At 37.4% G+C, this 25,930-nt stretch overlaps 1 protein-coding gene and 3 long non-coding RNA genes across 5 annotated transcripts; all 4 read right to left on the bottom strand.

Moving 5' to 3' along the window:
• Nucleotides 1-915: 915 nt before the first annotated feature.
• On the bottom strand, nt 916-1,461 carry LOC122003873. The gene is made up of 3 exons (XR_006118137.1): nt 1,405-1,461; nt 1,216-1,314; nt 916-1,131 (listed from the first exon to the last, which is right to left on the bottom strand). It is a non-coding gene; the product is annotated as an uncharacterized LOC122003873 (long non-coding RNA).
• Nucleotides 1,462-2,847: 1,386 nt separating this feature from the next.
• On the bottom strand, nt 2,848-5,376 carry LOC122003872. Of its 2 annotated transcripts, none has more exons than XR_006118135.1 (4): nt 4,541-5,376; nt 4,113-4,322; nt 3,199-3,493; nt 2,848-3,111 (listed from the first exon to the last, which is right to left on the bottom strand). It is a non-coding gene; the product is annotated as an uncharacterized LOC122003872 (long non-coding RNA). The 2 variants fall into 2 exon arrangements; XR_006118136.1 differs by having other exon boundaries at nt 3,199-3,321; nt 4,541-5,365.
• A 782-nt stretch (nt 5,377-6,158) lies between these two features.
• LOC122004486 lies at nt 6,159-8,246 on the bottom strand. Its single transcript, XM_042559364.1, has 4 exons — nt 8,014-8,246; nt 7,847-7,929; nt 7,093-7,747; nt 6,159-6,921 (listed from the first exon to the last, which is right to left on the bottom strand). The coding sequence occupies exons 1-4, from the start codon at nt 8,244-8,246 to the stop codon at nt 6,159-6,161; spliced, it is 1,734 nt and encodes a 577-aa protein (XP_042415298.1).
• A 5,026-nt stretch (nt 8,247-13,272) lies between these two features.
• Nucleotides 13,273-14,397, bottom strand: LOC122003871. Its single transcript, XR_006118134.1, has 3 exons — nt 13,738-14,397; nt 13,538-13,667; nt 13,273-13,332 (listed from the first exon to the last, which is right to left on the bottom strand). It is a non-coding gene; the product is annotated as an uncharacterized LOC122003871 (long non-coding RNA).
• Between the last annotated feature and the right edge of the window lie 11,533 nt (nt 14,398-25,930).

Below are 25,930 nucleotides of genomic sequence, written 5' to 3'. Positions count from 1 at the left end.
TCAGACCACTCGGGTATAATCTACTAGACACCCACAATAATCATATGTACACACCACATGGATATACATAATAAGCATATTTAACCCAATCAACCTGATATTCCCTATGCTACCTTCTATGTTATCCAACTAGGTACATACAGTCTAAAATTAACGTACCCATGGAATAGGATACATCGATCCTCTATAGATTGACCAAACCGACAACGGTATACGGCTAATTCAGTCTTTCCCCATGTCAGTACACACTATGTGAAAATCAATGATAGACTTCGGATATTATCCGAAGTAATAGGGAGATATTTACCGAAGTAGACGCACGTGAAGTAAAAGGGTTATTTTTTTACTTCGGCACATGATTACTGAAGTCTATCACCGGTTCAAAACCGGTTCAAAATCGGACCGGTTTCGAAGTAAAAAACCGTTATTACTTCATCAAGACCAGTAAAATTACCGAAGTAGTTGATGATATATTACTGTAGAGGTAACATTATCTAACGAAGTTTAAAGAAGTTATGACTTCACAATTGTTTATATTATGGTGTAGTAAATAGTTAATATTACTTCCGCATATTTTAGCTTGATCGAAGTAATTGTTATTGTAATACTTCATCATAGTATAGAAGTAGGAAAGCATATTTTACTACACTTCAACAATTTACGTTAACGTAGTAATACATACGAACGACTTCAACAATTTAATCAGTGACAAAGTAAATAGTTTCTTTAACTACGACAATATTTAAATATACCGAAGTCATATGTATTGTATTACTTCATCATTTTTATTTATAGTATCGAAGTATTTGACTATATTTTACTACAATACAAATTTAATTAATAAAAGTGTATATCGTAATATTTTGCTATAACACAATAATTTTCATCACCAAAATTGAACAAATATATCACAAATATCTGTCAAATACAATTCAAAAGTGTATTCATAAAAGAAATGTTTAAACATAATCCAAAAACTTTTGTATCCATAAATCTCTAAATACAATCTAAACTTTATCTCATAGCCTACACTTAGGCATCCACATAGAAATAGACAAATTCGCTTCATTCACTTCTGACTTCATCATACTGAGATTGATTGAAATACTGTTTGTTTTTTGATGCTGCAAACTGAATCATTAACAAAAATTTGAGGATCAATGAAAAATAACTTAATATTTTAGAAAGAAAATATTTCATAAAAAAGAAATTCACCTTTCTCTCCAATTGTGGATATTCATCTAAGACTATCTCTTTCATGTACCGCATCACACAATATCCACATTCAACACCACCATTTTGTTTAAGATTACCCTAATGAAATTGAAAATGTCATGCAAGAAGTCACAATCCAAATAATAAGAATTATTAATTGATGTCTAAATACATAGTCACAATACATACTGTCAATTGTTTAAAACCTGGTCCTTTTGAAATACCCCTTGATGCATTGTATATCTTGACCCCACTACATTGTAAAAATAGAAAATTAGTTTTTCAACCTATAATGAATTGAATGCATTCAAAATTAGCATAAGTTACGACTTACTTGGTCACAATAGTTTGCCAAGCATGATCTCGGTTCCTGTTACTCAAAGAGTCCAATAAATATATCATATTCTTATCTTCATTAATTATAGTCAAGATCCAATGGTACCTGCACAAAAAAAATATAACATTGACTAGCATGTAGTAGGAAAAAAATAAATAATTAAAATCTTACCCAGTGTTATATGGGATGAAGCATATGCTATCTCTGTTCGATGCTCCCAACTGAGCAGCAATATGTTGTGATAATTTACTACCTTCTTCACCCACACCGCATGTAGATATGTGACCAGGATCCACAAATGACACATACTCAGCTCTATTTTCTTTCTTCATGTATTTGTAAAGGTAACTGCATGGTATTAATTGCAAGGTAATGGAAAAGTAATGAAAAATCTAAATATACCCCATGTAAACCAAAGCAAAAGCATGTGAACAAATATTGTGAACAAAGCAAAACATGTGAACAAATATTGTATTTAACACATAACATACCCCATGTAAACCAAAATGTGTCTGGCACCTATCTCTTTCATCTCCATAAAGCGTAAGATATCTTCTCTTAGCAACCATACACTTTTAGGACGTCCAAACATAGCTTCATCAAATTCTATGTGTATGCTCTCATCTTTAGGCATCAATCTAATAACATAGGAGTAGATATACTTGCATGCCATCGGTAAAGTTTTCTCAATTTCCTTGTACTTGTCTTGATCACCATGAACATCCGAAGGAGCAAATGATTGAAGTTGTACATTCTTCTGCAATATGTTAAAATATTCATATGAGTATTCAAATGATTGAGGCTTTTTCAAATACAACTTTTCAAGATAAATTGAAAGTACCTTCTTTGTTGGTAAAATTACCAACTCTTTAGGCCAAGCAACAATTGTTCCAATAGCATCATTGATGATTGTTGGTCCAGACGGAATTGGAATTGGAAGCTTTGCTCCTTCATCTAAAACAACATCAATAGATACCTTGAAATTCCCTTCTCCAAGTGGAACATGATGAATCAGTATATTTGGGCCTCCTTCTGATAGTATTGTGTCGTACGCCACCACATTTTCACGTTGCTTCACAGCCAGGTTACATTTTTTTCCCTTTAACAAAAAAGAATAAATTGTATATAAATACCTTAATTTGAAAGAAAAATAATTTGACATAAAATTGAGAAATATAAAACCTCAAAGCTTGAAGTGCCACATTCATAAATCTCGACATCATCTCTCCATTTTGGGTCGTTCATGTTTGAGGACTTGTTCGATATAACAACCTCACAAGTCGATTATCAATGACCTGAGCAAGTTGAGCCTTCAATTTCTCTATTTCAGCCTTCAAGCTCTTATTCTCCTCCGATTGTTCTTTGAAATTATCGATCAAATCCTTTGGGACTGATTCTCTACTCTTTCTTGCAGTTTTAAAGTAGAGTTGGGGTTTTACACATCCTCCCACTCCTCTAACCCATCCATAGTGTTCTTGATTTCCTAAAGCAGTAGTTAACACATCATTCATCCCAGAAGATTTGAACTCTCCTTTGACTTTCTTTTCCATTAAGTCATCCTACAATATGAGATGTAACAAATCAATCCAAAAATTCCAATAATATTTAGCTAAGCAATATGAAAAGTAGATAAAAAAAATAATTACAATTTTTGCAACGACTTCTGCTATCTCCATATTTGTTATGTTGCCAGATTTATCCTCACGGGCTTTACGCCAAAGCATCGATCTATCAACTTCCTCATTTTCAGCAATTATTTTTTTTTCCCTCTACAATTCCAAAAATGATCAGCTACATAATATTAAATACTTGCTTGAAAATGATAAGTATAATTGCATGATAGCTCATCAATTCAGCCTCTAAGCCGATGTAACCTTTGCGAGACAATCTGTGATGATATTTATAATGCATGGTTCGTTCTTTTTGCTTTTCATGAATAGCCTACATAGAAGATACATTCATAAACACCCGTATGCATTAGTATGCATTATATATAGCAGACATGCAAACAATTATAAGTGTATAAGCAAACAATTATACTGTAAACAATTAAACTGCAAAATATGAATGATGTTACGAAACCATAATCCTAACTATATATAAACTGCAAACAATTAAACCTGCAACCATAATCCTAACTATATATAAATTGCTCTACCCAATGAAGTCTACCCAATAAACCTGCAAACAATTAAACGTGATTTGTGCATTGATGTTACGGAATCTATATATGAATGATGCATTTAAGACAAAGTAGCAAGGCTTCAATTTGTATCAGACAAGAATTATTCTTTTGGTTTGGTGGTCAAAAGTGCTTGAGTAATTCTTTTCAATCCCCCCACGTGGCTGGGTGGTTGCAATTCCTCCTACACAGATTTTAAGTGTATATAAAATATGTTATACACTAAACCCTATGTAGGAAATTCAACGTCTAAATGTAGGAAATTGCAAATGTAAAAGTACAAATAACACCATACTTTAAAAGACAATAAATTTTATAATCAAAATTTGCAAATGAGATATTTTAAAGATTTTCAGCTAACACCATATGAGTGTGTACCTCCCATGATGAATGAAGTCTCTCATCTACAAATGCTTTTCAAACTGCTTTTGGGATTTGATATTGGCTAGGTGGAGAACTCAATTTTTCAGGATTGTCTTTATTTGGCCAAACAAATCTGCTAGTGAGTTTATTTTTAAAATCTCGCCACTTTTGAGATGCTGAATTCATCACAGCAGTCTCACTTTGTGGTGTTAATTCGAACACATTCTGCAACACAAAAAATTAGTTAATACTATTAATAGAGAAGTTGAATAGAAATAAAACAATAATAGACATACAAGCTGGATAATTATACAACTAATATGACAAGAATTGATTAAATAAAACAATGATAGCTATATGACAAGAATGGATTAAATAAAACATTGGCAGCAGAGAGTTGAAAGCTAACTTGATTTGAGATTGTATGTATTTATTAATCTTACCGAAATCTCTTCCCACAATTTTTGTTTTATATTTTCTGGGACAGTAGGCCAAGACTTTATGTTGATTGGCACCATGGTTCTAGCAACACAGCCAATGTACGATTGCAATGCCTTTCCATTTGCATTGTATAATGGTCGGCCCATGTCATCATAATCAATCTTCGCTTTTTTCCCCCATCTTGCAGCTGCAGTAAGTTTACACATTGATGTAGGACCTCGTTTGTTCTTCTGCACATCGACAGAACGTTCTTCTCTATCAGTACCTTCATGTACCTCTGTATCAGCTACACCATGTAGCTCAGCATCAACTACTCCATGTATCTCCTCAACTGCTACTACTTGTTTTTTACGACCCATCGAGTATTGTCTGCATAAGAACATCAATGAAACCGCTATTAAAATTGGTACAATAACAAAAACATGACATATATAATCATAATAGCAAAAATATAAATAAATAGCAACACAAGTATAAGCATAACATGCAATTACATAACATAATTTTTTAAAGTGCATAAAACATTCCTTTATGTTCATAACATAAACATTACACAAAAATTTAAAACATCATTTTTTCTTTTTTGTGACCCAAACACCCTCAATTTCTGATCTAATATATCTTTCATGTGCAGGAATGCAATGAGTATCAACATCATCAATTGGTCTAGAATCAGGAATACTGCTCCAATTGTCATCAGCATCTCCCTCATAACATCTATTTGGAACTGGAAGCACAATTGACCACCCCTTTGTTAATGGGTCATCAATATAAAAGACTTGGTTGACTTGACTTGCAAGCACAAATTCGTCATTCTTGTGTCCACGTTTGTTCAAGTTGACTAAGGTGAAGCCACATTCATCATTGTTGATTATTCCTTTGTCATTTGCAACCCACTCACATTTGAAAAGAGGAACTTGAAATTGATGATAGTCTAATTCCCATATTTCTTCAATCACTCCATAGAAAGACACATCAGCTAGCAAGGGATTCTTATCTTTAGCACTACAAACAAGCATAGTGTTGGCAACTAAAGAGACCCCACTGTTTTGGCAAACTCTGTCATCATCTCGCGCCTTTGTTTGGTATAAATTACCATTTATCACATAACTATTATACTTAATGATTTGTGCACGCGGTCCATGGGACAACCATGTTAATGTCGATGTTGTTCCACCATTGCAACTGTCAATTTCAGCAGCCACCTAACATGTATTCAATTTGAATATGGTGATTAAAAATAGTAGATATAAGTTGTTTAGCACAAATGATATTAAAAATTTGATGAATCTAATACCCACCTTTGCACGAAACCAATCAATAAACCTCTTGTTGTGAGCATCTTGTATCCACCTTTCATCTTTCTCTTTTTTGGGAAACATTGATTTCAAAAAAGTTTTATGTTCACTGTAGAAGTATTAATATGTAAATTTAAGTGAGACATTAGATAATCTCATTTATGTGTGCAGAATTATAAATAATACAACACACTTACATTATATAGCGAGATACTTCTTCCATATTTTCTAGCACAGTCAAATGTGCTTGTTGCAGATCAACTTGTTGCACTATAATTGGTGTGATGCATGCTTGCAAGCCAGAACCATTTGCTTTCGGGTCTCAAATTGATTGAGGAACTCCAATAGGATCAACGTCACTGAGGTATTCTGAACAAAATTCAATTGCTTCTTCTGCTAAATATCTCTGAACAATGCAACCTTCAGGATGTTTTCGACTGCCTACATAACTCTTAAGCACCTTCATGCATCTTTCAAATGGATACATCCATCTAAAGTAAACTGGTCCACATAATCGGACTTCTCGAACAAGATGGACAGTTAAGTGAAGCATGATATCGAAGAAAGATGGGGAAAAATATTGCTCCAATAAGCATAGTGTAACAACCAAGTCAGATTGCAACTTATCTAACTTGGCTACATCTATAACTTTGCAACAAATATCTTTGAAGAAAAAACATAATCTTATGATGGCATATCTAACATGTTTTGGCAGCGCATCACGTATAACTATTGGCAAGAAATGCTGCATTAAAACATGGCAATCATGTGATTTCAAGCAAGTCAACCTCAGCTGATCCATGCACACAATATTATTCATGTTTGAAGAGAAACCTTCTGGAACTTTTATATCCTTTAATGACTTGCACACTTGTAATTTTTCTTTTTTTGTGAATGAGCACGCAGCAAAAGGAAGATATGTTCTCTTCTCCCCAACTATAGGTGTTAATTCAGGTCTAATTCCCATCGCAACCATGTCCAACCTAGCTGCCACATTATCCTTGGTTTTTCCTTTAACATTCATCAAAGTATTAATGAGGGATTCAAATACATTTTTCTCGATGTGCATAACATCAAGACAATGTCTTACATGCAAGTGTTTCCAGTAAGGAATATTAAAAAAGATTGACTTCTTCTTCCAACATTTTCTGAAATTTATTGCTTCTAAATCTTTTTCTTCTATATTGACTTCCAACTTATTAGCCTTTGCATGCTTTTTTTTCCCTCTCACACTTATCTTCTTTCCAAACTCACACCTTATGTCAGAAAGTTTCTCAAACAACTTAATCCCAGATAATGGTCTAGCTACTTCTCCAAGTTCTTCCCTGCCATTAAACTCCTTGATTTGCCTACGATAGGGATGAAACTGTGATAGGAATCGTCTATGGCCCGTAAATGACATTTTCTTCCCATTTTCCAAGTGTCTTGCATAAGTATCTTCTCCACATAATGGGCATGCATAATAACCATGTGTAGTACATCCACTAAGGTTACCGTAGGCAGGAAAATCATTGATGGTCCATAATAAGACTCCTTTAAGAGTGAAGAACTCCCTTCGATAAGCATCATAGACTCCATCAACTCCTGCCCACAATTGTTGCAAATCTTCAACTAACACCTCCAGATATACATCAATATCGTTTCCAGGCTGCTTAGGCCCTGAAATGAGCATAGTTAGCATAATGTATTTCCTCTTCATGCACATATTTGGAGGTAAATTATAGTTAACCAACATAATTGGCCAACAGCTGTACCGACTACTAAGGTTGCTATGAGGATTAATGCCATCAGCTGCAAGTGCTAGACGAAGATTTCTTGGCTCACTTTCAAAGTCGGGCCACATATGATCCACCAACTTCCACGATGGTGAATCAACTGGATGACGTAACTGACCAACAACTCTTGTAGAATCTGCATGCCATGTTAAATTTCTTGAGGTCTCTAAAGATTTAAACATGCGCTTAAATCTTGGTATGGGAGGGAAATACCAAACCACCTTAGCAGGAATACCTTTCTTCTCAACCTTGTTTTTGGTTAACTTCCACCGTGACAAGCCACATTTAGGGCAACTTACGCAGTTTTTATATTGCTTCCTATAAAGAATGCAATCATTGGAACAAGCATGAATCTTTTCATGAGTCAACGACAAACAACTCAACGTCTTTTTTACATCATACATTGAGGATGGTAAATTGTGATTATTTGGCAACATATCCCCAAAATCCAATAGTAAATCTGAAAACAGAGCATCACTCATTCCATGCCTTGCTTTGGTATTGTACAGTTTCACAAGTGCACTCAATTTTGTGTAACGTTGACATCCCTTGTACAGCGGCTTCTCTGATTCTTCTAAAAATTTCATAAATTCTTCAGGGTTTTCTGTATAGTTATCATACGCTGCCTCACACATATGAGCGGTTTCAACGTTGTCATAATCATTATTAATTGGCTCCTGGTTGACACTCCATTTTACTTTATCATCTTTGGCGGGCTCACCATGCCAAATCCAATTCACATAATTTTGACTAAAACCATGGAAATAAAGATGCTCTGAAATGGACTTCACCGATCCTTTTTTAAGATTGATACATTTGCAACAAGGACAATGAATATCATTGGGGTCAATATTGGGATTCTGTAAACAATATCTAATAAACTGTTCCACACCCTCCTCATACTGTTTGGACCTTCTATCCAAGTATATCCAAGATTTATCCATTTAAATCAAGCAAAATCTACAAACAAATAGGTCAACATTAAAAGATATTAAAGTGAATAAACAAAAGTTAAAACTACATGTAGTTCAAAATGTAAATCCTATGGAACTTTAATTTATAAATCCTAATGCAAGAATTAAGAAGAGACAATTCAAAGAGGTAGGTGTGTGGTATGAAGAAACTTTTATTAGCATTAATAAACTAACTTCTAATGGTATTGAGTTGTTTATAATATGGGTTGGTTAACAAAAGAGTTAATCAGTAGTTTCATAATTGTGTTAAACAAATGGTGCGCATGACTCATGCTATGTGGATGACTAGATACGTTGGCTTAATTTCATTTTCCCAACTTTTTATTTATAGTTTAATGTTATTTTGTAGAAATTTGGGCTTGAACTTGATGTTAAGCTGATAAGATTGTTTTTTTTTGTTGTCATAGACTAGATTGTCAAGGAGCATTTCTTTGCTTCTTGATTCCTTTGCTTCTCATTCAGATTCAGATGAATCTGGAGACAAAAAGATCGAGAGGAGAGACTTAAGGAAGAGAAGATAAGAATCATCGGATGATTATTCATCATCGTCTGAAGAGAATGAGAGGAAAGGCAACCTAAAGCGAAAACAAAGAAAGAGAAGTAGAGAAGTGAAAAATAAGCGAAAGGAAAAAAGATCTGGTAACCATTTCTAGAACTTTGTCTTTTTTTCTTAAACTTATTATTATTATTATTATTATTATTATTATTATTATTATTTTGCACAATCGGTTTATATAGTTTTTGGGATGTAGAGTTATGGACTTAATTGATTTTTTTTTTATTGCTTTATTGCTGCTCAGCAGTGGACGTTTCTGACAATGATAGTGAAAGAGACCTATTTCATCAAAACAATGAAGAGATTGTAAGGAAGGAATTAGGGTTGGATTGGATGCTAAGATCCACAGATAAGATGATAGAGAATAGCCATGAACATGATGTAAAGGAAGAAACTCAAAAGCATGAAGCTGTTGAGGTGATTTCAGGACTTAGTCTAATGCCCTCCTTTTGCAAGGGTTTTAGAATTATTATTTTATCAACTCAACTGGTTTAAACTTTAATTGTATATCATACTTATGAAATTACTATTATTAACATATTATTGATACAATAATTACTAAATGTCAAGGTGTTTAGTAACGGAAGGTACGACATGGAAGCTAAGGCAGATGTCAAGAAAAGACCGAATTAATATAACATCAGATTCTACAAATGAGATTTCGAAAGGCATGATCTACGGGGGAAATGTTATGGGGAAAATATCCACTAAGTCAATGGATGGAATGCTTGTGAAGCAGCAAAGCACACCAGAGTAAACAAATGCTTTCTTAAGATATCAATAGAGAGTCAATCCTATTGTGACACATGTTAAACAAAAATAAAGCAATATAACATAGTTGAATCTGTGAACGGACAAGCAACATCTAATATCACAGCATTAATCAAGCCATTTACCCTAAGCAACCATCCACCTTAATCCTTCATCTTATGCAAACTGTCATCTCTGAGACACTCTGTTTGAACCATGATGAACTCAGGAAAATTAACAGACAGTCCTACATCCATATTCATTGACTTGGACCTAACTAGTACCAACTCAATTGAACCCCATCTCATCTAAATTTCATTCTACTTGACTTTCTGTAGCCATATCCTTTTATGCAATTCAATATAAAAATTAGTTTTCATATCATTATGGGCAATGTGAAGAATTGTTTCTAATTCATGCAATAAACTTGGGATCACAGGATTTAACCATCAAGATAAGACTATCTTTTAAGTCCTAACACTTCTAGAGAAAAACATCACAATAGAATAACAAGCTTTCAATTATTTTTTTTTGCCACGAATATAGGGAAAAGCACAAGATCAGAAAAATCGAGAAGATTGACAAGAGGATCTCACCAACAAATTGCTAAGATCTTGAAGATTAACAAAAGAAGAGTTTCAATCTAGAAGAAAATAAATACAACACTAGTAAGAAAGAGGATCTTACAGTGGAATCGAGCGGCGAGCACAACCCTAGCACTGTCGTGACAACCCTAGCACTGTCGCGTCGCTGAAGAACACAACCCTAGCCGATGGTTGATGAAGAAGAAGGAAACCTAGCAAGTCGTGTTGATGAAGAAGGAAATCGTCGAACCTTGATGAAGAAGAGGAAATCGCCGCGTTAAACCCTAAACTTGTATGTCGCGTCGGGAAGAAAAAAGTCGGGAAGAACGGGAAGTGAGAAACATAATAAAACTAATTAAGGGTTTAGTACCGTGGAGATTAATTGGGTTGAAAAAATTAACCGATTTAACTCATGTTTCAATTGGTTCAAACTTATTACTTCATCACTTAAAATTATAAATTTTATTTTGACACTTATTACTTCATCGAATACATATTACGAAGTAAATCCTCGCTTAAAATTATATGTGAAACCCACTTTTTTTAATTTATGAAGTCTAAAATAATATTTACTATCCTAATTTTATTAACGAAGTATATTAGCATATATTACTTCATAATTAACAATTGCAGAAGTAACCATTGGCGAAGTATATCATCAAAATTCACATAGTGACAAGTCATGTATTCAATGTGCTCCAGATATCCAACTAAGCACGAATAACCCAAAGATCAGCATCTCTATAAAATAGAGTATGATGGTCCCCTACTGATCGAACCAACAAAACTAAATCAGTCATCTACTAACTGATCAAGATTACATTAATCCTCTTCAAGCAACTGTGGTAAATCCATCCACGACTATCCAAATCAATAAGTGTAAATCAGACCTCTTCTGACCGATGTAACAAGAGTAAATCAATATTTACTAATAAAATTAACTAAGATAAAATGGTATACTACTGGCTAGGTCAACATGAAGATATAGATACTATCCACTACCCAGCTAATAATAGCAGAGACTGGTATGTGCCTCAATTTGCTAACCAACTAGTAGTAACAGAAGCTAAAACTACTGGTGTATGATATGAAAAATCACCAGAAACTGTAATCCTTGATCTCTAACAGAGTCGATCATCATCAGTGGCTAACCCATCACATGTAATATGGGTTACAACATCAGACAGATACCAAATACAAAGTACTTATACATGTCATAACTATCATAGTCAACAATGCATATACCAACAAAAAGGTAGGATGACAATATACCAACATACCTCCTATAACTTGGAGATGTCCTGCCGCTGCCAGGTCACAAAACCCGAAAAGTCACATCGAGAAGACTAAAACACAAAATCTGAAACATGAGAAATAAGACTCGTAAACCGAGCTCTGATACCAAATAAATTGGTATCAGATAAATCTCGAAAATCCAAAACACATAGCAAGTATCGTATACCTGCTCTGATACCACTAAATTGTCACGCCCCGGGGAAGTCCCTATGCAAAGAAATTTCGGCATCACCACCCCTATACGGGTGACAATCTTAAGCATTTCTACAGACACAGTATACATCAGCCACAGGCGGTTGGAACATACACACAACCACGCAGTTTAGAAAACCAAATACAAACCAAAATACAAGACTGCTAGCTGCCTAGGCTTACACCACACAACAAAACAACACTCCGGAAACAAAACCGGAACACAAAACCAAATACACACATATTATATACCAAGATAAAAATAAACAAAAATACGGAGACTAGTCTTCTAATGTGACGTGGGGACCGGCAGGTAGGATACTCCAAGCAACTCCATAAACAACCTGGAAAGATAGTGTCCACGGGGTGAGTTCAACAACTCAGAGAATGACATGTATAGTAAGCTATAACAGAATAACTATGGAGTACGACAAAAGCCGGAATGCATAAAAAGGGCTAGAGAGACTCCGGGGCCTCCTATCAGAATAGTCAGGTCATCAGACCGAGAGTATCATAAATCCTGTATGCATGTCAAACAAATGCATCCATCCAAATGCAGCATATAAGTGCAACAAACACAATCAGTAAATGCATCAACGCATATGATGCCAATGACATGGTAACCCCTGACGCCAGTCAGCCATCTCACACACAATGGTGAGACCGAGTGGGTAGGACAGTGATCACTGCTCCTGATGAGTGACCGAGTGGACGGGATGCTGTCGAGTACACCTATCCTCCTACCCCAAATCATATGGGAGCACAATGCTCTCATCTCCGATACATGACGAGGGAGGGATCTGGCGTGCTACCACGCACTACCCATGAGCGCCCCAACGGAGCACCACCGAGCAATGACGTGCTACCACGCTACCCATGAACGGACCACCGATGAAACTGGCGATGTGCTCAACAATAATGGAGCAGACTATCGCACAACATGCAATCATGCGAATGGTGCATGACACTAAGCATGACAATATCCTGAACAGCATAGCAATATCCATATATGAATATAAAAGGTGTACCATAGGACAATGAACCAAATCAAAGGTACACATATCAGATAAGGTATAAAAAACCCTAGGTCCTGAACATAATAAATAACATTGTTGTGTCACTACCTCTATAGACATATATAATCAGGTAAATACTATCATGATATGCATAACAAATAAACGAAACAAGCATGTAAGAGGTATCGGGTTGTGACCAACCGAAGCAAAGATGAGCATAATCATTACTAAAGGTTATAACCTACTAAACATATCAACATGACATTATCAAAGATAAGTCAAGGTACCTGCCTCAAATAGCAGGTTCAATCCAGTCAAATCCAACGTTGAGATGCTCGTCTCGAATCAGAGTCCTGTAATACATGGTATCCAGATTTAGCTAATTACATATAAACAAATTAGCTAAATCAAATCCTCGAAAAGCTAACATAAATCCAGATCCAATTATAAACCCTAATTGGATCATCTAACTCCTCGATCATTTCTTAACTAATCCATTCAAATTAGGACTTGAAATAAACATAATCCATCACAACAACTTAATCCCAAATTCCATACCTCAATTCACAGTCGGAGAAAATCCGCTGTTGGAGCACAGTAGTTAGTCATAGGTGAAGTTGTTGCCAATAATCGTAATCGAAGCAAGGTGGAGCCGTTGCCTAACAGGTCAACCCTTCCACATCAGCACCTAGAACAAACTAAATGTCAAATTCACAGTGAGTAAATCCTCAACCATGCAAGACCAAATTAAGGCTCACCTTGTGGTCTGATCACCATACTAACTGCCGGCAACTTCACACCAGACCGAGGCTGAGATCCAGTGCTGGTCTTGAAGCTAGATTGGCGACTTCTTTCGCTTGGCCACAGATCATCCCGTGAAAGGAAGAGTGGCACAGAGGCAAGGGTAGGTTTGGCGGCCAGCATAGAGGAGACTGCCGAAAATAGAGGGATGAAGCAAGCTCGCTCGGCAGTGGCAGCAAGAGGAAGAACTAGGGCTTGGATTCCACACTAGGGCACACTCAAGAGAAGTGTGTTGGATTTGTGTCAGCGCTAGGGCACGGACAGGGCCAGCTGTGATCAACCCCCCCTTCTGCGTCGGCTGCTCGCGAGGATGAACGGTGACGGCAGTGGTGACTGGTGTTAGCCGTGGGGACGAGAGGTGACACAGGAAGCGATGAAGTGTCAGCACAAGGGGGGTAGCCGGCTGTCGACGCTAGGCAGAGAGAGTCGGCGTCGGTTGTGGTGGTCGGGGCTGGCTAGGACACGATCACAAAGAGTGGAGAATCGGCAGAGGCTCAGACTCCTTAGCCGATCACCTTGTACACGAGGGAGAAGGCGGTGTTGCGACGCCGATTGGGAAGGGCGGTTAGGGCACGGCGTCGGGGGAAATTGGGAGAGGAGGCGCGGGTTTGGGGAAGAAACGGCGATGGAGAAGAAATAAGGAAAAAGAAAGAAAATTAAAAAGGAAAATCAAATATTTCCTCATTTAAATGGGGTAACCCAAACAGGCTTTCCCGGTGCTCAATTTTTGTCCCCATAAACTCGTCCATACGATCTCCGAAAAATTCCAGAAAAATTTCTAAAAATTCCAGAAAATTCCCTTATCATTATTTGCCATTTTTCAGTATTTTACACCCTAATCATATAGATGCCCTCAAACATTAATTTTACCAAATATATTGAGATTATTAATTTTATGAAGATAATTAATATTTTTTAGACACCTTCATGGTAAAAAATCACCGATTGGGTAAAAGTAGTGGTTGAGGAGAATTATAAAATCCGGTGATTTATAAGAACTGATTTCATATCATTCTGAGCTCTCTAAGTACCTCAACTAGTCTCAGAAAGTTTAAAATTTATATATAAAAAAAATCTTAAATTTGCAATGAATTTTAAAATTTGTCTTAGATTCTGCGATGAATTTAAAAACTCATCATAGATCTGCAACGAATTTTAAAATTCAGTGCAGAATAAATTCATCACAGATCTTCAATGAATTCTAAAATTTGTCACAGATTCTACGACAAATTTAAAAATTCATTGCAAATTGTTATTTTTATTTTTTTTAAAAAAATAAACTTTCCATAATCAATTGACATACTTAGAGGGCTTAGAATAACATGATACAAGTTGTATGAGTTCGTATAAATCACTTGTTCATAAAAATGACCTTAAAAATTAATTTGACCAATTTTATTTTTTTTCTTACATTGTTAAATCAGTTTCGTGCACGTAAGACTTAGTTAAATTTCTATAAGAAGTTGTAATTTAACATGTAACACTTATTTTGAAATATATGAAGATGGTCGAGATACCTAGTGAGCTCAGAATGAGATAAAACCAGTTCCTATGGGTTCCTATAAATCACCTAAACATATAGATGTCCTCAAATATTAATTTTACCGAATATATTGAGATCATTGATTTTATGAAGGGGATTAATATTTTGTGACCACATTCACGGTAAAAAAAATCACCGGTTGGGTAAAATTAGTGGTCGAGGAGATTTATAAAATCAAGGTATTTATAGGAACTCATAGGAACTTGTGTAATCTCATTCCAAGATCTCTAAGTATCTCAACCGATCTCGAAAAATTTAAATTTATATATAAAAAAATATCAAATCTGCGACGAATCGCCAAGTTCATCACATATCTGCAACAAATTTTGAAATTCATCACAGATTCTGTGACAAATTTCAAAATTCATTGGAGATTGTAAATTTTTTTAAAAAAACATAAACTTTCTAATGTTAGTTGAGTACCTAGAGAGCTCAGAATGAGATAAAACCAGTTACAATGGGTTCATATAAATTCCTTGATCACAAAAATTCCCTCAAATATCAATTTTACCCAACATATTTGTTGGACCCCATGGTTATTTTGATGTGATCAACCAAGTTAGGTTAAGTCATGTTTAATTTTTGATCCCTGTGTCTAAGTGTGTAGGAGCTCATGAGCACAAGAAGTCGAGCGAAAGCTAGATGCATCTGGCTATAAGGACAGCACGGGAAGGGAGTCAACGGGCTCGGTGCATCTGAGGGACGAGAGAGTTGCGAAAGAGTACACCGGTGGACGAGAAGAACGTACGCGACGTTCGAGGGATGAGAAGCCAGAGCGGAAGCTTGCTCGTGGAGAAGGTCGGAAATTGGATTCAGGTGAGCCCTATTTTGATTGGCCGAAATCACCCAAGCGATCGGAGCTTCGAAAGAAGAAAATGAGTCAAAAGGAGCTGGAGGCGCCCTCAACGCAGTGTTGATGGCGCCTCCACCTCTTCAGGCGGGAGGGCACCCTCCATGCCTTGAGGGAGCCCTCCATAGCATCCTAGGCGCCCTCAAGCCATTGAGGGTGCCCTCAAAGCAGTCAACATGATCGTTTCACATTTGGATAAAGATTTATCCAAATTCTTTGGGGGAGGCGCCCTCCACCCCTCGGGAGGAACCCTCAACGTTGTAGATAGAGTTTCCAGGAGCTATAAAAAGACCTCTGGAGCTAAGAAATAATCAATCAACTCTAGTATTCAATTCCTAGCAACGTTTGAGCTTTCTTAGTATGTAAATGGCTTCTCCATCTTTAGAGAAGGAGATTGTTTCTGAGCTTTTCAACCGCTTGGATTAACAACCACCTAGGTTGTAACCAAGTCAATCTCTTGAGTCTTTTATCTATTTTCTGTCATTTTATTATTTTACTATTGCATTTTTAGAGTTGAAAGAATGAGGAGGGTATTTCTTATTTTTCAGGCAATTCACCCCTCCCCTCTTGTCGGCCCGCTGAACCAACAAGTGGTATCAGAGTCCGACAGCCTCAGAAGGACTAATCGCCATCTAAAGCAGCAAAGACCAAGACGATGGCCAGTGCAAGTAGTCCCCCCCCCCCCCCCCCCGAAATTCGACGGAGACTTCGCTACATAGAAACGCTAAATGGAGGTATTTTTTAAAATGAATTTCGATATTTGATTAACAATGAAATACAGTTTTGTAGTTCCAAAATATAAAGAGGAGTACCAATGGACTAAGAAGGAGCAAGCCGATTTCGTGGCCAACAGAAAGACAGAGTTTCATCTGCTCAGCGTTCTGCCGCCCCAGGAGGTAAGTCAAATCAGAAGCTACGACTCTGCCAAAGACCTCTAGGAAAAATTCCTGGAGCTCCACGAAGGTACCTCAGAAGCAAAGTTAGCAAGGCGGGCATCCTCCGGACTCAGCTTACAAATCTCCAGATGAACAATGGAGAGAAGGTAGTCAACTCCAAGCGAGAATCAAAGAACTAATAACTCAACTGAACAACCTCGAAAATCGGTAACAAATCAAGATTCGATCTGGTATGCGCTCAACGCCTTCCTGAAAACGTCAGAATGGGTATCCTTAGTAGATGCATACAACATTTCTAAGGGCTTTGAGGTAAGTACGCTAAAAAACTTATTTTCTACTTTCGAACTTCACGAGTCTCGAATTAGAGAATCTAAACAAATAGAGAAGTCAAATCTCAATGTTGCCCTACAAGCTGAGATGGATGATCCCGACTCCGAAGCGTCGATCGATGAAATTGAAGCGGCGCTATTGGTAAGGAAGTTCAATAAGTTTATTAAGACTAATAAATTTAGATCGCAGTCAAAAAAGCATCAACGCAACAGAAGGATGGTTTGTTTCTATAATTGCAATGAAGAAGGGCACATCAAGGATGACTACACAAAAATAAAGAAAAATAACAACGAAAAGGAGAAAGGAAAGTACAAGTCAACATCCTCCAAGTACAATACCCTGAAGGCCATGTGGTCAGATTCGTCGTCCTCCGGATCTAAAGTCGAAGCCTTCTTGAGATTAGCACTGATGGCCAACCATCAAATTGAAGAAGAAATCAGCTCAGAGATGAGCATAGATGAAGGGAGAGAATCATCAGTAGAAAGCTACGATGAAGGGGGAGTATCAGAAATAGAGGTAAGTGAGGTGCGTACTCTAAACTTGAAACAGTCTTTTCATTTTATCAAAGTTCTTACAAAAGACTTAGTAAAATCAGAAAAATAAATTGCTAATTTAAAAAATACTATTAGATAATTTACAAACAGAAAATGATAATTTGAAAATGCAAATTCAAAATCTGAACACTAATGCATGCTTAAAACCTAACAACTTTCAAAAACCAAAACTTAGAGTTTATGGAAAGTTAAGTTGGTATATTAGACAACATCAGGGACAACTTAGAAAGATTTCCAAAAATTATGTACCCCTTAAATTTCTAGTTAATCCTGTAGGAAGAACCTATATTGGGTTCCCAACTCTTATTTAGATTAAAAATTCTCTTATGTTTAGGCTATCAGAGAAATTAAATGTTTATATTCCTTAAAAGGCTTTGTCTAAAAGTGGTTGATGATCTAATAACCAAGAAGGCATGGTGTCTCGCCACAACCTGGAAGTCGATTATCGAATTGAATATTTAATTGACAAACTGATAAGCATGAAAATTAATGCTTTTAAATTCTTGTCAATTATTAGAAAATTTCATTTTTTTTAAAATTGTTTTGAAAATGTTCAAAAATGTTTTTAAAACTTGACCATTTGTACTTTTTTTACGTGATCAAAGGGGGAGAGATAGGTACAAGTCTAGGGGGAGTTAATTTTTTTTACTGATAGATTTTTTTATCAATTTTAATGTTGCAATTACTTATATTGCAAATTTATGCTTAAATGTTTTATTTGCATTTATTACTTGTCTGTTTTAACCCTAGCTTGAACTTGGGTTGATTCACATCAAAAAGGGGGAGATTGTTGGACCCCGTGGTTATTTTGATGTGATCAACCAAGTTAGGTTAGGCCCTGTTTGGTTTTTGATCCCTATGTCTAAGTGTGCAGGAGCTTAGGAGTACAGTAAGTCGAGCAGAAGACGCAGATAGCGAGAAGGATGGCACGGGAAGGGAGTCGACGGGCTCGGTGCGTCTGAGGGATGAGAGAGCTGCGGAAGAGTACACCGGTGGACGAGAAGAACGTACGCGACATTCGAGGGATGAGAAGCCAGATCAGAAGTCTGCTCAAGGAGAAGGCCGGAAATTGAGTTTGGGTGAGCCCTATTTCGGTTGGTCGAAATCACCCAAGCGATCGGAGCTTCGGAAGAAGAAAAGGAGTCAAAAGGAGCTGGACAAGCAAGCTGGGGCCACCCTTAACGCAGTGTTGAAGGCGCCTCCACCTCTTCAGGCGGGAGGGTGCCCTCCATAGCGTCTGAGGCTCCCTCAAGGCCATTGAGGGTGCCCTCGAAGTAGTCAACATGACTGTTTCGCATTTGGATAAAGATTTATCCAAATGCTTCGGTGGAGGCACCCTCAACGTTGTAGATAGAGTTTCCAGGAGTTATAAAAAGACCCCTGGAGCTAGGAAATAATCAATCAACTCTAATATTCAATTCCTAGCAATGTTTGAGTTTTCTTAGTGTGTAAAAGGCTTCTCCACCTTTAGAGAAGGAGATTGTTTCTCAGCTTTTCAACTGTCTTGAATTAACATCCATCTAAGTTGTAACCAAGTCAATCTCTTGAGTCTTTTCTCTATTTTTTGTCATTTTATTATTTCACTGTTGTATTTTTAGAGTTGAAAGAACAAGGAGGGTATTTCTTATTTTTCAGGCAATTCACCCTTCCCCTCTTGTCGGCCCACTGTGCCAACAATATTAAGATCATTGATTTTATGAAGGTGATTAATATTTTTTGGACACCTTCGCAGTAAAAAAATCACTGGTAGGGTAAACTTAGTGTTTGAGAAATTTATAAAATCAAGAGATTTATAAGAACCCATAAAAACTAATTTCATATCATTCTAAGCTCTCTAGGTATATCAACCAGACTCAAAATTTTTAAAATTTATATGTAAAAAATCATAAATCTATGACAAATTTTAAAATTTATCACAGATTCTGAGATGAATTTTTAAATTATATTCATCGCAGATCTGCAACGAATTTTAAAATTCGTCACAGATTTTTTGACGAATTTAAAAATTCATCATAGATTTTGCGATGAAATTAAAAATTCGTTGTAGATTGTTATTTTTATTTTTTTAAAAAAATAAACTTTCCGAAGTCGGTTGGCGTACCTAAAGGGCTCAAAACATGAAACTAATTCATATGGGTTCCTACAAACCACCTGATCATAAAAATATACTTAAAAATAATTTGACCAACTGTATTTTTTTCTTAAATTACTAAATCAGCTCCACGCACGTAAGATTTAGTTAAATTTCTATAAAAGGTTGTAATTTAACATGCCACACATATTTTGAAATATATGAAGATGGTCGAGATACCTAAAGAGCTCAGAATGAGATGAGACTAATGTTGGTGCAACATCCCTCAGGTCAAGGTTGACCTGGTTAACCAAGCTGAGTCTTGGTTTGGGTTTAGATGTTTGACAATAAGATATTGATCGAAGAAGAGTCAAGTAGGTCAAGGTTGACCGGATACTTGACTGGGAAGTCCTAACTGGCATGTTAGGCAGATTGAAAATCCTGGTGAGTGAAGCTAGGTGAAAATCCTGGTGAGTGAAGCCAGGTGAAAGTCCTAGTGAGTGAAGCTAGGTGAAAATCCTGGTGAGTGAAGCCAGGTGAAAGTCCTAGTGAGTGAAGCTAGGCAGATGGAAAATCCTGGTGAGTGAAGCCAGGTGAAAACCCTAGTGAGTGAAGCTAGGTGAAAGTCCTGGTGAGTGAAGCCAGGTGAAAGACCTAGTGAGTGAAGCTAGGCAGATTGAAAATCCTAGTGAGTGAAGCTAGGTGAAAGTCCTGGTGAGTGAAGCCAGGCGAGGGAAAATCCAGGATGGATCGAGGATGATCACGTAGGTGTTGCGAAGTCCAAGTAGGTCAAAGGATTGACTGGATACTTGGCAAGGAAGGAAGTCCAGATGGGTCAAGGTTGACCAGACATCTGGTGGAAGTCCAAGTAGGTCAATGGAGTGACCGGATACTTGGCACGACGAGTAAAAGTCCAAGTGGGTCAAAGGGAGTGACCGGACACTTGGTGGGGAGTCCTAGCAGGTCAAGGGAGTGACCAGATGCGAGGCATGATGTACCAACAGGTCAAGGTTGACCGGATGTTGGTTAGGGAGGTTTGGGACTTGGTTTTGGGCAAAAACCAAGTGCTGGATCGATCCGTGGATCGATCCAGGCTGTGGATCGATCAGTGGATCGATCCATTCTTCGATCGATCGAAGCACGGATCGATCCGTGGATCGATCAGGTCCCGATCGATCTCGATCGGCGGGACGATCCGTGGCACAACTCAGCGCGGATCAATCCGTGGATCGATCGGCGTTTCTAATACGCAGGTCGGATCGATCCGTGGATCGATCAAAGCCTCCGATCGATTCGGAACATTCGAATCGATCGGGATCCAACTGCGTCGGGTTTAAAGCCGCAGCGAGCGGTCTTCGGCAACTTCTTCACGAGCTCTTCTCAGATTCATTCCAGCTCCTCCACGCTCTCTACAAGCACGTGATCGCCAGGTTCTTGAAGGTTCTTGGAGGCTTTCCAAGTCAAGAGGCGGATCTATTGCAAGAGGAAGAAGTTAGGGTTAGGTTTTCTGCACATCTTGTAAGCTTTTGCTTAACTTGTATTTTCCTTTCTTCTTCTTGTATTGAGAGTGTTGTAGGGCTTCTCCGCCTTTGGTAGTTACCATAAAGGAGTGTTATTCATAGTGGAGGGTGTGTGCGTTGGTGTGGATCCTTGGATTAGTCACCTCTTGTGAGGTGGATACCAAGTAAAATCCTAGTGTTAGCGTGCTTGTGTTTGTTTCTGTATTTCCGCTGCACATCTTTGAAGAAACAAGCAACGCCGAGCAACAAGCGAACGCGACGAGCTATTCACACCCCCCTCTAGCTACTTTTGGTCCTAACAAGTGGTATCAGAGCAAGGCCGCTCTTCACCGGAATCATCGCCGGAAGGGTCAAGCATATCAAGAAAAGCTAGAGGGTGAAGAAGTTGGAGCAAATTCTTCAAGTTCAAGACTTTATCAAGCTCAACTTCAAGATGCAATTCCAAGATGGGCTTGGATTTGACACAAGGGTGGCTCCACCATACACTTCCACGAGTTTCGATTCTTGGAAATCAAGAATCGAAAATTTCCTTATGATGGAGATAGAGCAATGGTTTGCTCTAATGGAAGGCTTTGAGGCTCCAAGAAATTCAAAGGGCAAAGTTCTCAAGAGGAGCAAGTGGAGCCAAGAGCAAGTCCAAAGGTGCGAGGCCAATGACAAAGTGACCAAGCTCTTGGTCAATTTATTGCCAAGCACCATCCTTTGCAAAATTGGAGAATTTGAAGATGCAAAGGAACTATGGAGCAAATTGGCCAAGCTTCATGAAGAGATCCCCTCCACTGTACAAGAGCAAGAAGAATCCAGAGAGGGTGACTCTTTGGAGCAAGACCAAGAGGAGGACTCCGAGGTTGAGAGATGCTCAACCTCCGAAGAAGAGGAAATCCAAGAAGCTTCATCCTCAAGGGAATGCACCGAAGGGAACAAGGAGGGAGCATACTCCTTGTTTCATATTCAAGATGATGAAGCCTCCACCTCTAGGATTGAGGGGGAGCAATCCTTGGTGACACCGGATCAAGAAGAAGGAGAAGCTTCTACATCCGGGTCAAGAGAAGAAGAGGAGGAAGAAGCTTATACCTCCACAAGTCAAGAAAAATCAAATGGAGGAGAATCAAGGTCCGATCAAGAGGAAGCTTCTACCTCCGGATCCAAAGAAAAAGATGCCACCCCTACAAGCAAAGGTATAAATATTTCAATTAATAATAAAAATCATATTATTTGCTTTGAATGTAGGGAACATGGGCACTACAAGAGCAAGTGCCCTAAATTAGCCAAGAAGAAGGGCCAAGTGGCACAAAAGGGCAAGGTGAAGCCCAAGGAGACCATCCCCAGAACCAAGAAGAGCAAGGAGCATATTATATGCTTCTCTTGCAATCAAAAGGGGCATTACCGAAGTCAATGCCTCAAGGGGAAGAAGATGGTCAAGGCTCAAGGAGGCATTAGTCAAGGGGGAGCCTCCAAGGTAAAGAAGAAGGTAACATTTATTGAGCCTACTCCTTTAAATTATGGTAAAAAGCATGATAGTTCTAATTTTTATCATTTTAATGCAATTTACCATAAGAATAGGAAGCATGAGGGCTTTAAGGAAAAGCATGTGGCCCTACATGCCAAAACTACTACACCTAAGGCTAGGAATGTAGGTAAAAGTCTAGGCAAGAACTCTAAGGATTGTAGATACAAGCCTAGAAACAAAAATGCTCATGGACTTAATGAAAAACCAAATTCTAAGGATTTAATGATAGAAAATCAAGTCTTGAGATCAAGACTTGATAAAATGGAAAAGACCCTAAAAAGGATGGAAAATATCCTAAAAGGGCAAAATGAGCAAAACCTAGGGGTAGGAAAGTCAAAGCCATCAAATAGCCATAGAGGTTTGGGATACAAACCAAAGGCTAAGAAGGATGTGCCTAGTTATCATAGGGTTCCATATAGTTATGGAACAAACCCTAGGTTTAGTGGTCAAGTCAAGAATACTAGGGAAGTCATCCCTAAGAGTATTTTTGCAACCAAAGTGACTAAGACTTCTAAGAAGTCTAAGAAAGTCACTAACAAGGTCACAAGGGAGGCTATCCCTAGGGTTGACCTAGAAAATGTGACCAAGGCTTCTAAGAAGCCCAACAAGGTCACTAGGAAGGTATCTAGGGAAGTTATCCCTAGTGAGTACCTAGAGCATCCAAGGAGCACCAATAGGTGTTGGGTTCCTAGGAGCATCTTCTCTACCCCATAGATGGGTTAGAGAGTGTCAACTCCAATTAGAAGGGTAGTTAACCCAACTTTGAGGAAATTGACACTCAAGGAGCATTTTCAAGGTTTGTGTTAACCTTTGAAAATGAAATGGAACTATTATTTACTCCTTGAAAGAGTAAAATGTGCCTAGTGGTGAAAATTTCATTTTAAACTTAAAAGGCACATATTGGGAAATTCATAAGAGCTACCAAGTTGGGATTTTGGTATGTTCTTAGGAAATTTAAGGCAATCCGGGCCTTAACTTTGAAGTGCTACTCTTGTGGAAAAATGAAATATGCCAACATTTGAGGATATGCTTAATTTCGACTGGCATAAATTAATCAAGGGAATTAGAAATGCCAATTTAGGCTTTGACATTTTATTGAAGCACTTTAGGGCAATCTAGGTTTAAGTTGTAAGTTTAGCTACGGTTTTAAGGATACTTAGATAGTTAATCTAGGTATATTTTATTTATGCTAAATCTTGCCATGATTGTTTGCCCATCATATGTCATGACATCATGTCTATTTTTGCGTTCATGTTTTATTATGAAAAATCCAAAAATACCATGTCATGACATTCATACATCATGTAATTATAGGATATTCTCTTTTGAAAATTATTTCTTTTTGATGTATGTCATAACATTATCATGCATTAAGTTTAATTCCTTGTAATTAAGGACAAAAGGCATTTAACAACACTTATTAACAAGTGACATCCTAGGTGGGTGTCTAATATCTCCAAAATGCCTAGATAGATATGCATGATCCCTAGATTAGGGCAAAACCAAAATCTACATCTCACAAAGACCTATAAGATGACTTGTATGTGTTTTAGTGCACATTAGATACAAGTGAGATGTTAGGATGATGAACAAAACTCAAGATGCTGATTTAGTGCATTCTTTTGAGTTTTAGTTTCATCAAAACACATAGATATGTGTTTTCCCATCATTGGGAAAGCTAATGTACAAGTCATGTGCATTAAGCCCAAGGAATATGGTGGGATATTGGTTTGAAAAAGTTTTCAAAATGATTTTGGAAAACCTTGGTGAAGGCTATCTTTTGATAGTAATCACCATTGAATAGTTAGACACAAACTTAAAGAAAACACTAAAGTTTTGCAAGTTTTCAAGTTTGTGTCAATCTTTGAAAATATGATGTATTTTCATAGAAAACTATTTTTCTTGATAATATATGCCCTAAACAATGTCTACACGAAATTTCATAATTTTGGATTTTGTAGAATTTTCTAGGGTTTCAGTTGACTGAAATGGAATTTCAGCAACTATCGAGTTCCGATCGATCCATGGATCGATTGAGTGCTGAATCGATCCATGGATCGATTGAAAAGAGAGCAATCGATCCAGTCGATCAGCCGATCGATCAGGTAGTCTGAATCGATCGGTGGATCGATTCGGAAAGGTTCAATCGATTGGAACCCAACTTCAATCGATCCAAGTTGCTGATTTTGGTTGGGAAAGCCTGATTTCAGCACTTTGAACCTATTTTTAGTCTAGGTACTCATTCCAAACCCTTAAAATACATTTGTATACATAAAAGGGTGTTTTCGTGTTGAAAACAAGGATGGAATGGTAAAGGAAGGCTAAGTTGAAGTTTAGGTTGAGGTTTGTTTCAAATTTTGAACATTTGAACCTCAAAACTTCTAAATCTGGGTTTCCTAAAGGTTTAGGGATTCCAAGTCATTGTTGGTGCAATGACAGAAGTTTCCACCATGTCTTTAGCTTTAAAGATATGAAAATTATTTTCATGAACCTTGGAAGGTGGATCATACATTGTGAACTTGCTCCAGGTTGAGCATTTAAACTTGAAATGGGGATAAATGGGGAGTGGATATCCTCATCATTTCAAGTGGCAACTCAAGTGGTTGAAAATGCTCAAGGTTGGGTATTTGTCAACATTGAGGGAGAAGTTAAGGATAATGAAGGGTATGGGACCTTCGATATTACGTTGATCACAATGAGTGAAATTGTGATCACGATGAGCAACTCTTCAGGGGGAGAGTCTTCACCAAATGGAGTTGTTGAAGTGTGCCCAAAATTGGAGCATAGGTTGATGTGTGTCCAAAGACGGGTTGATGTGTTTTATTAGTAGGAGGTTGATGTGTGCCAATAGGGGGAGAATGAAAGAAAGTAAGTTA

Source organism: Zingiber officinale, chromosome 7B (assembly GCF_018446385.1).
Source record: "Zingiber officinale cultivar Zhangliang chromosome 7B, Zo_v1.1, whole genome shotgun sequence".
Taxonomy (NCBI): Eukaryota; Viridiplantae; Streptophyta; class Magnoliopsida; order Zingiberales; family Zingiberaceae; genus Zingiber; species Zingiber officinale.
This window is presented reverse-complemented; position numbering and strand designations above follow the sequence as displayed.

Excerpts from the sequence above, each read along its gene's own strand:
- LOC122004486 (XM_042559364.1), bottom strand. The coding sequence starts at position 8,246 with ATGTGTGAGGCAGCGTATGATAACTATACAGAAAACCCTGAAGAATTT. Across the intron at positions 7,930-8,013 it reads CACAATTTACCATCCTCAAT|GAAGCAATATAAAAACTGCG; the intron begins GTATGATGTAAA and ends CATTCTTTATAG. Across the intron at positions 7,748-7,846 it reads AAACAAGGTTGAGAAGAAAG|ATTCTACAAGAGTTGTTGGT; the intron begins GTATTCCTGCTA and ends CATGGCATGCAG.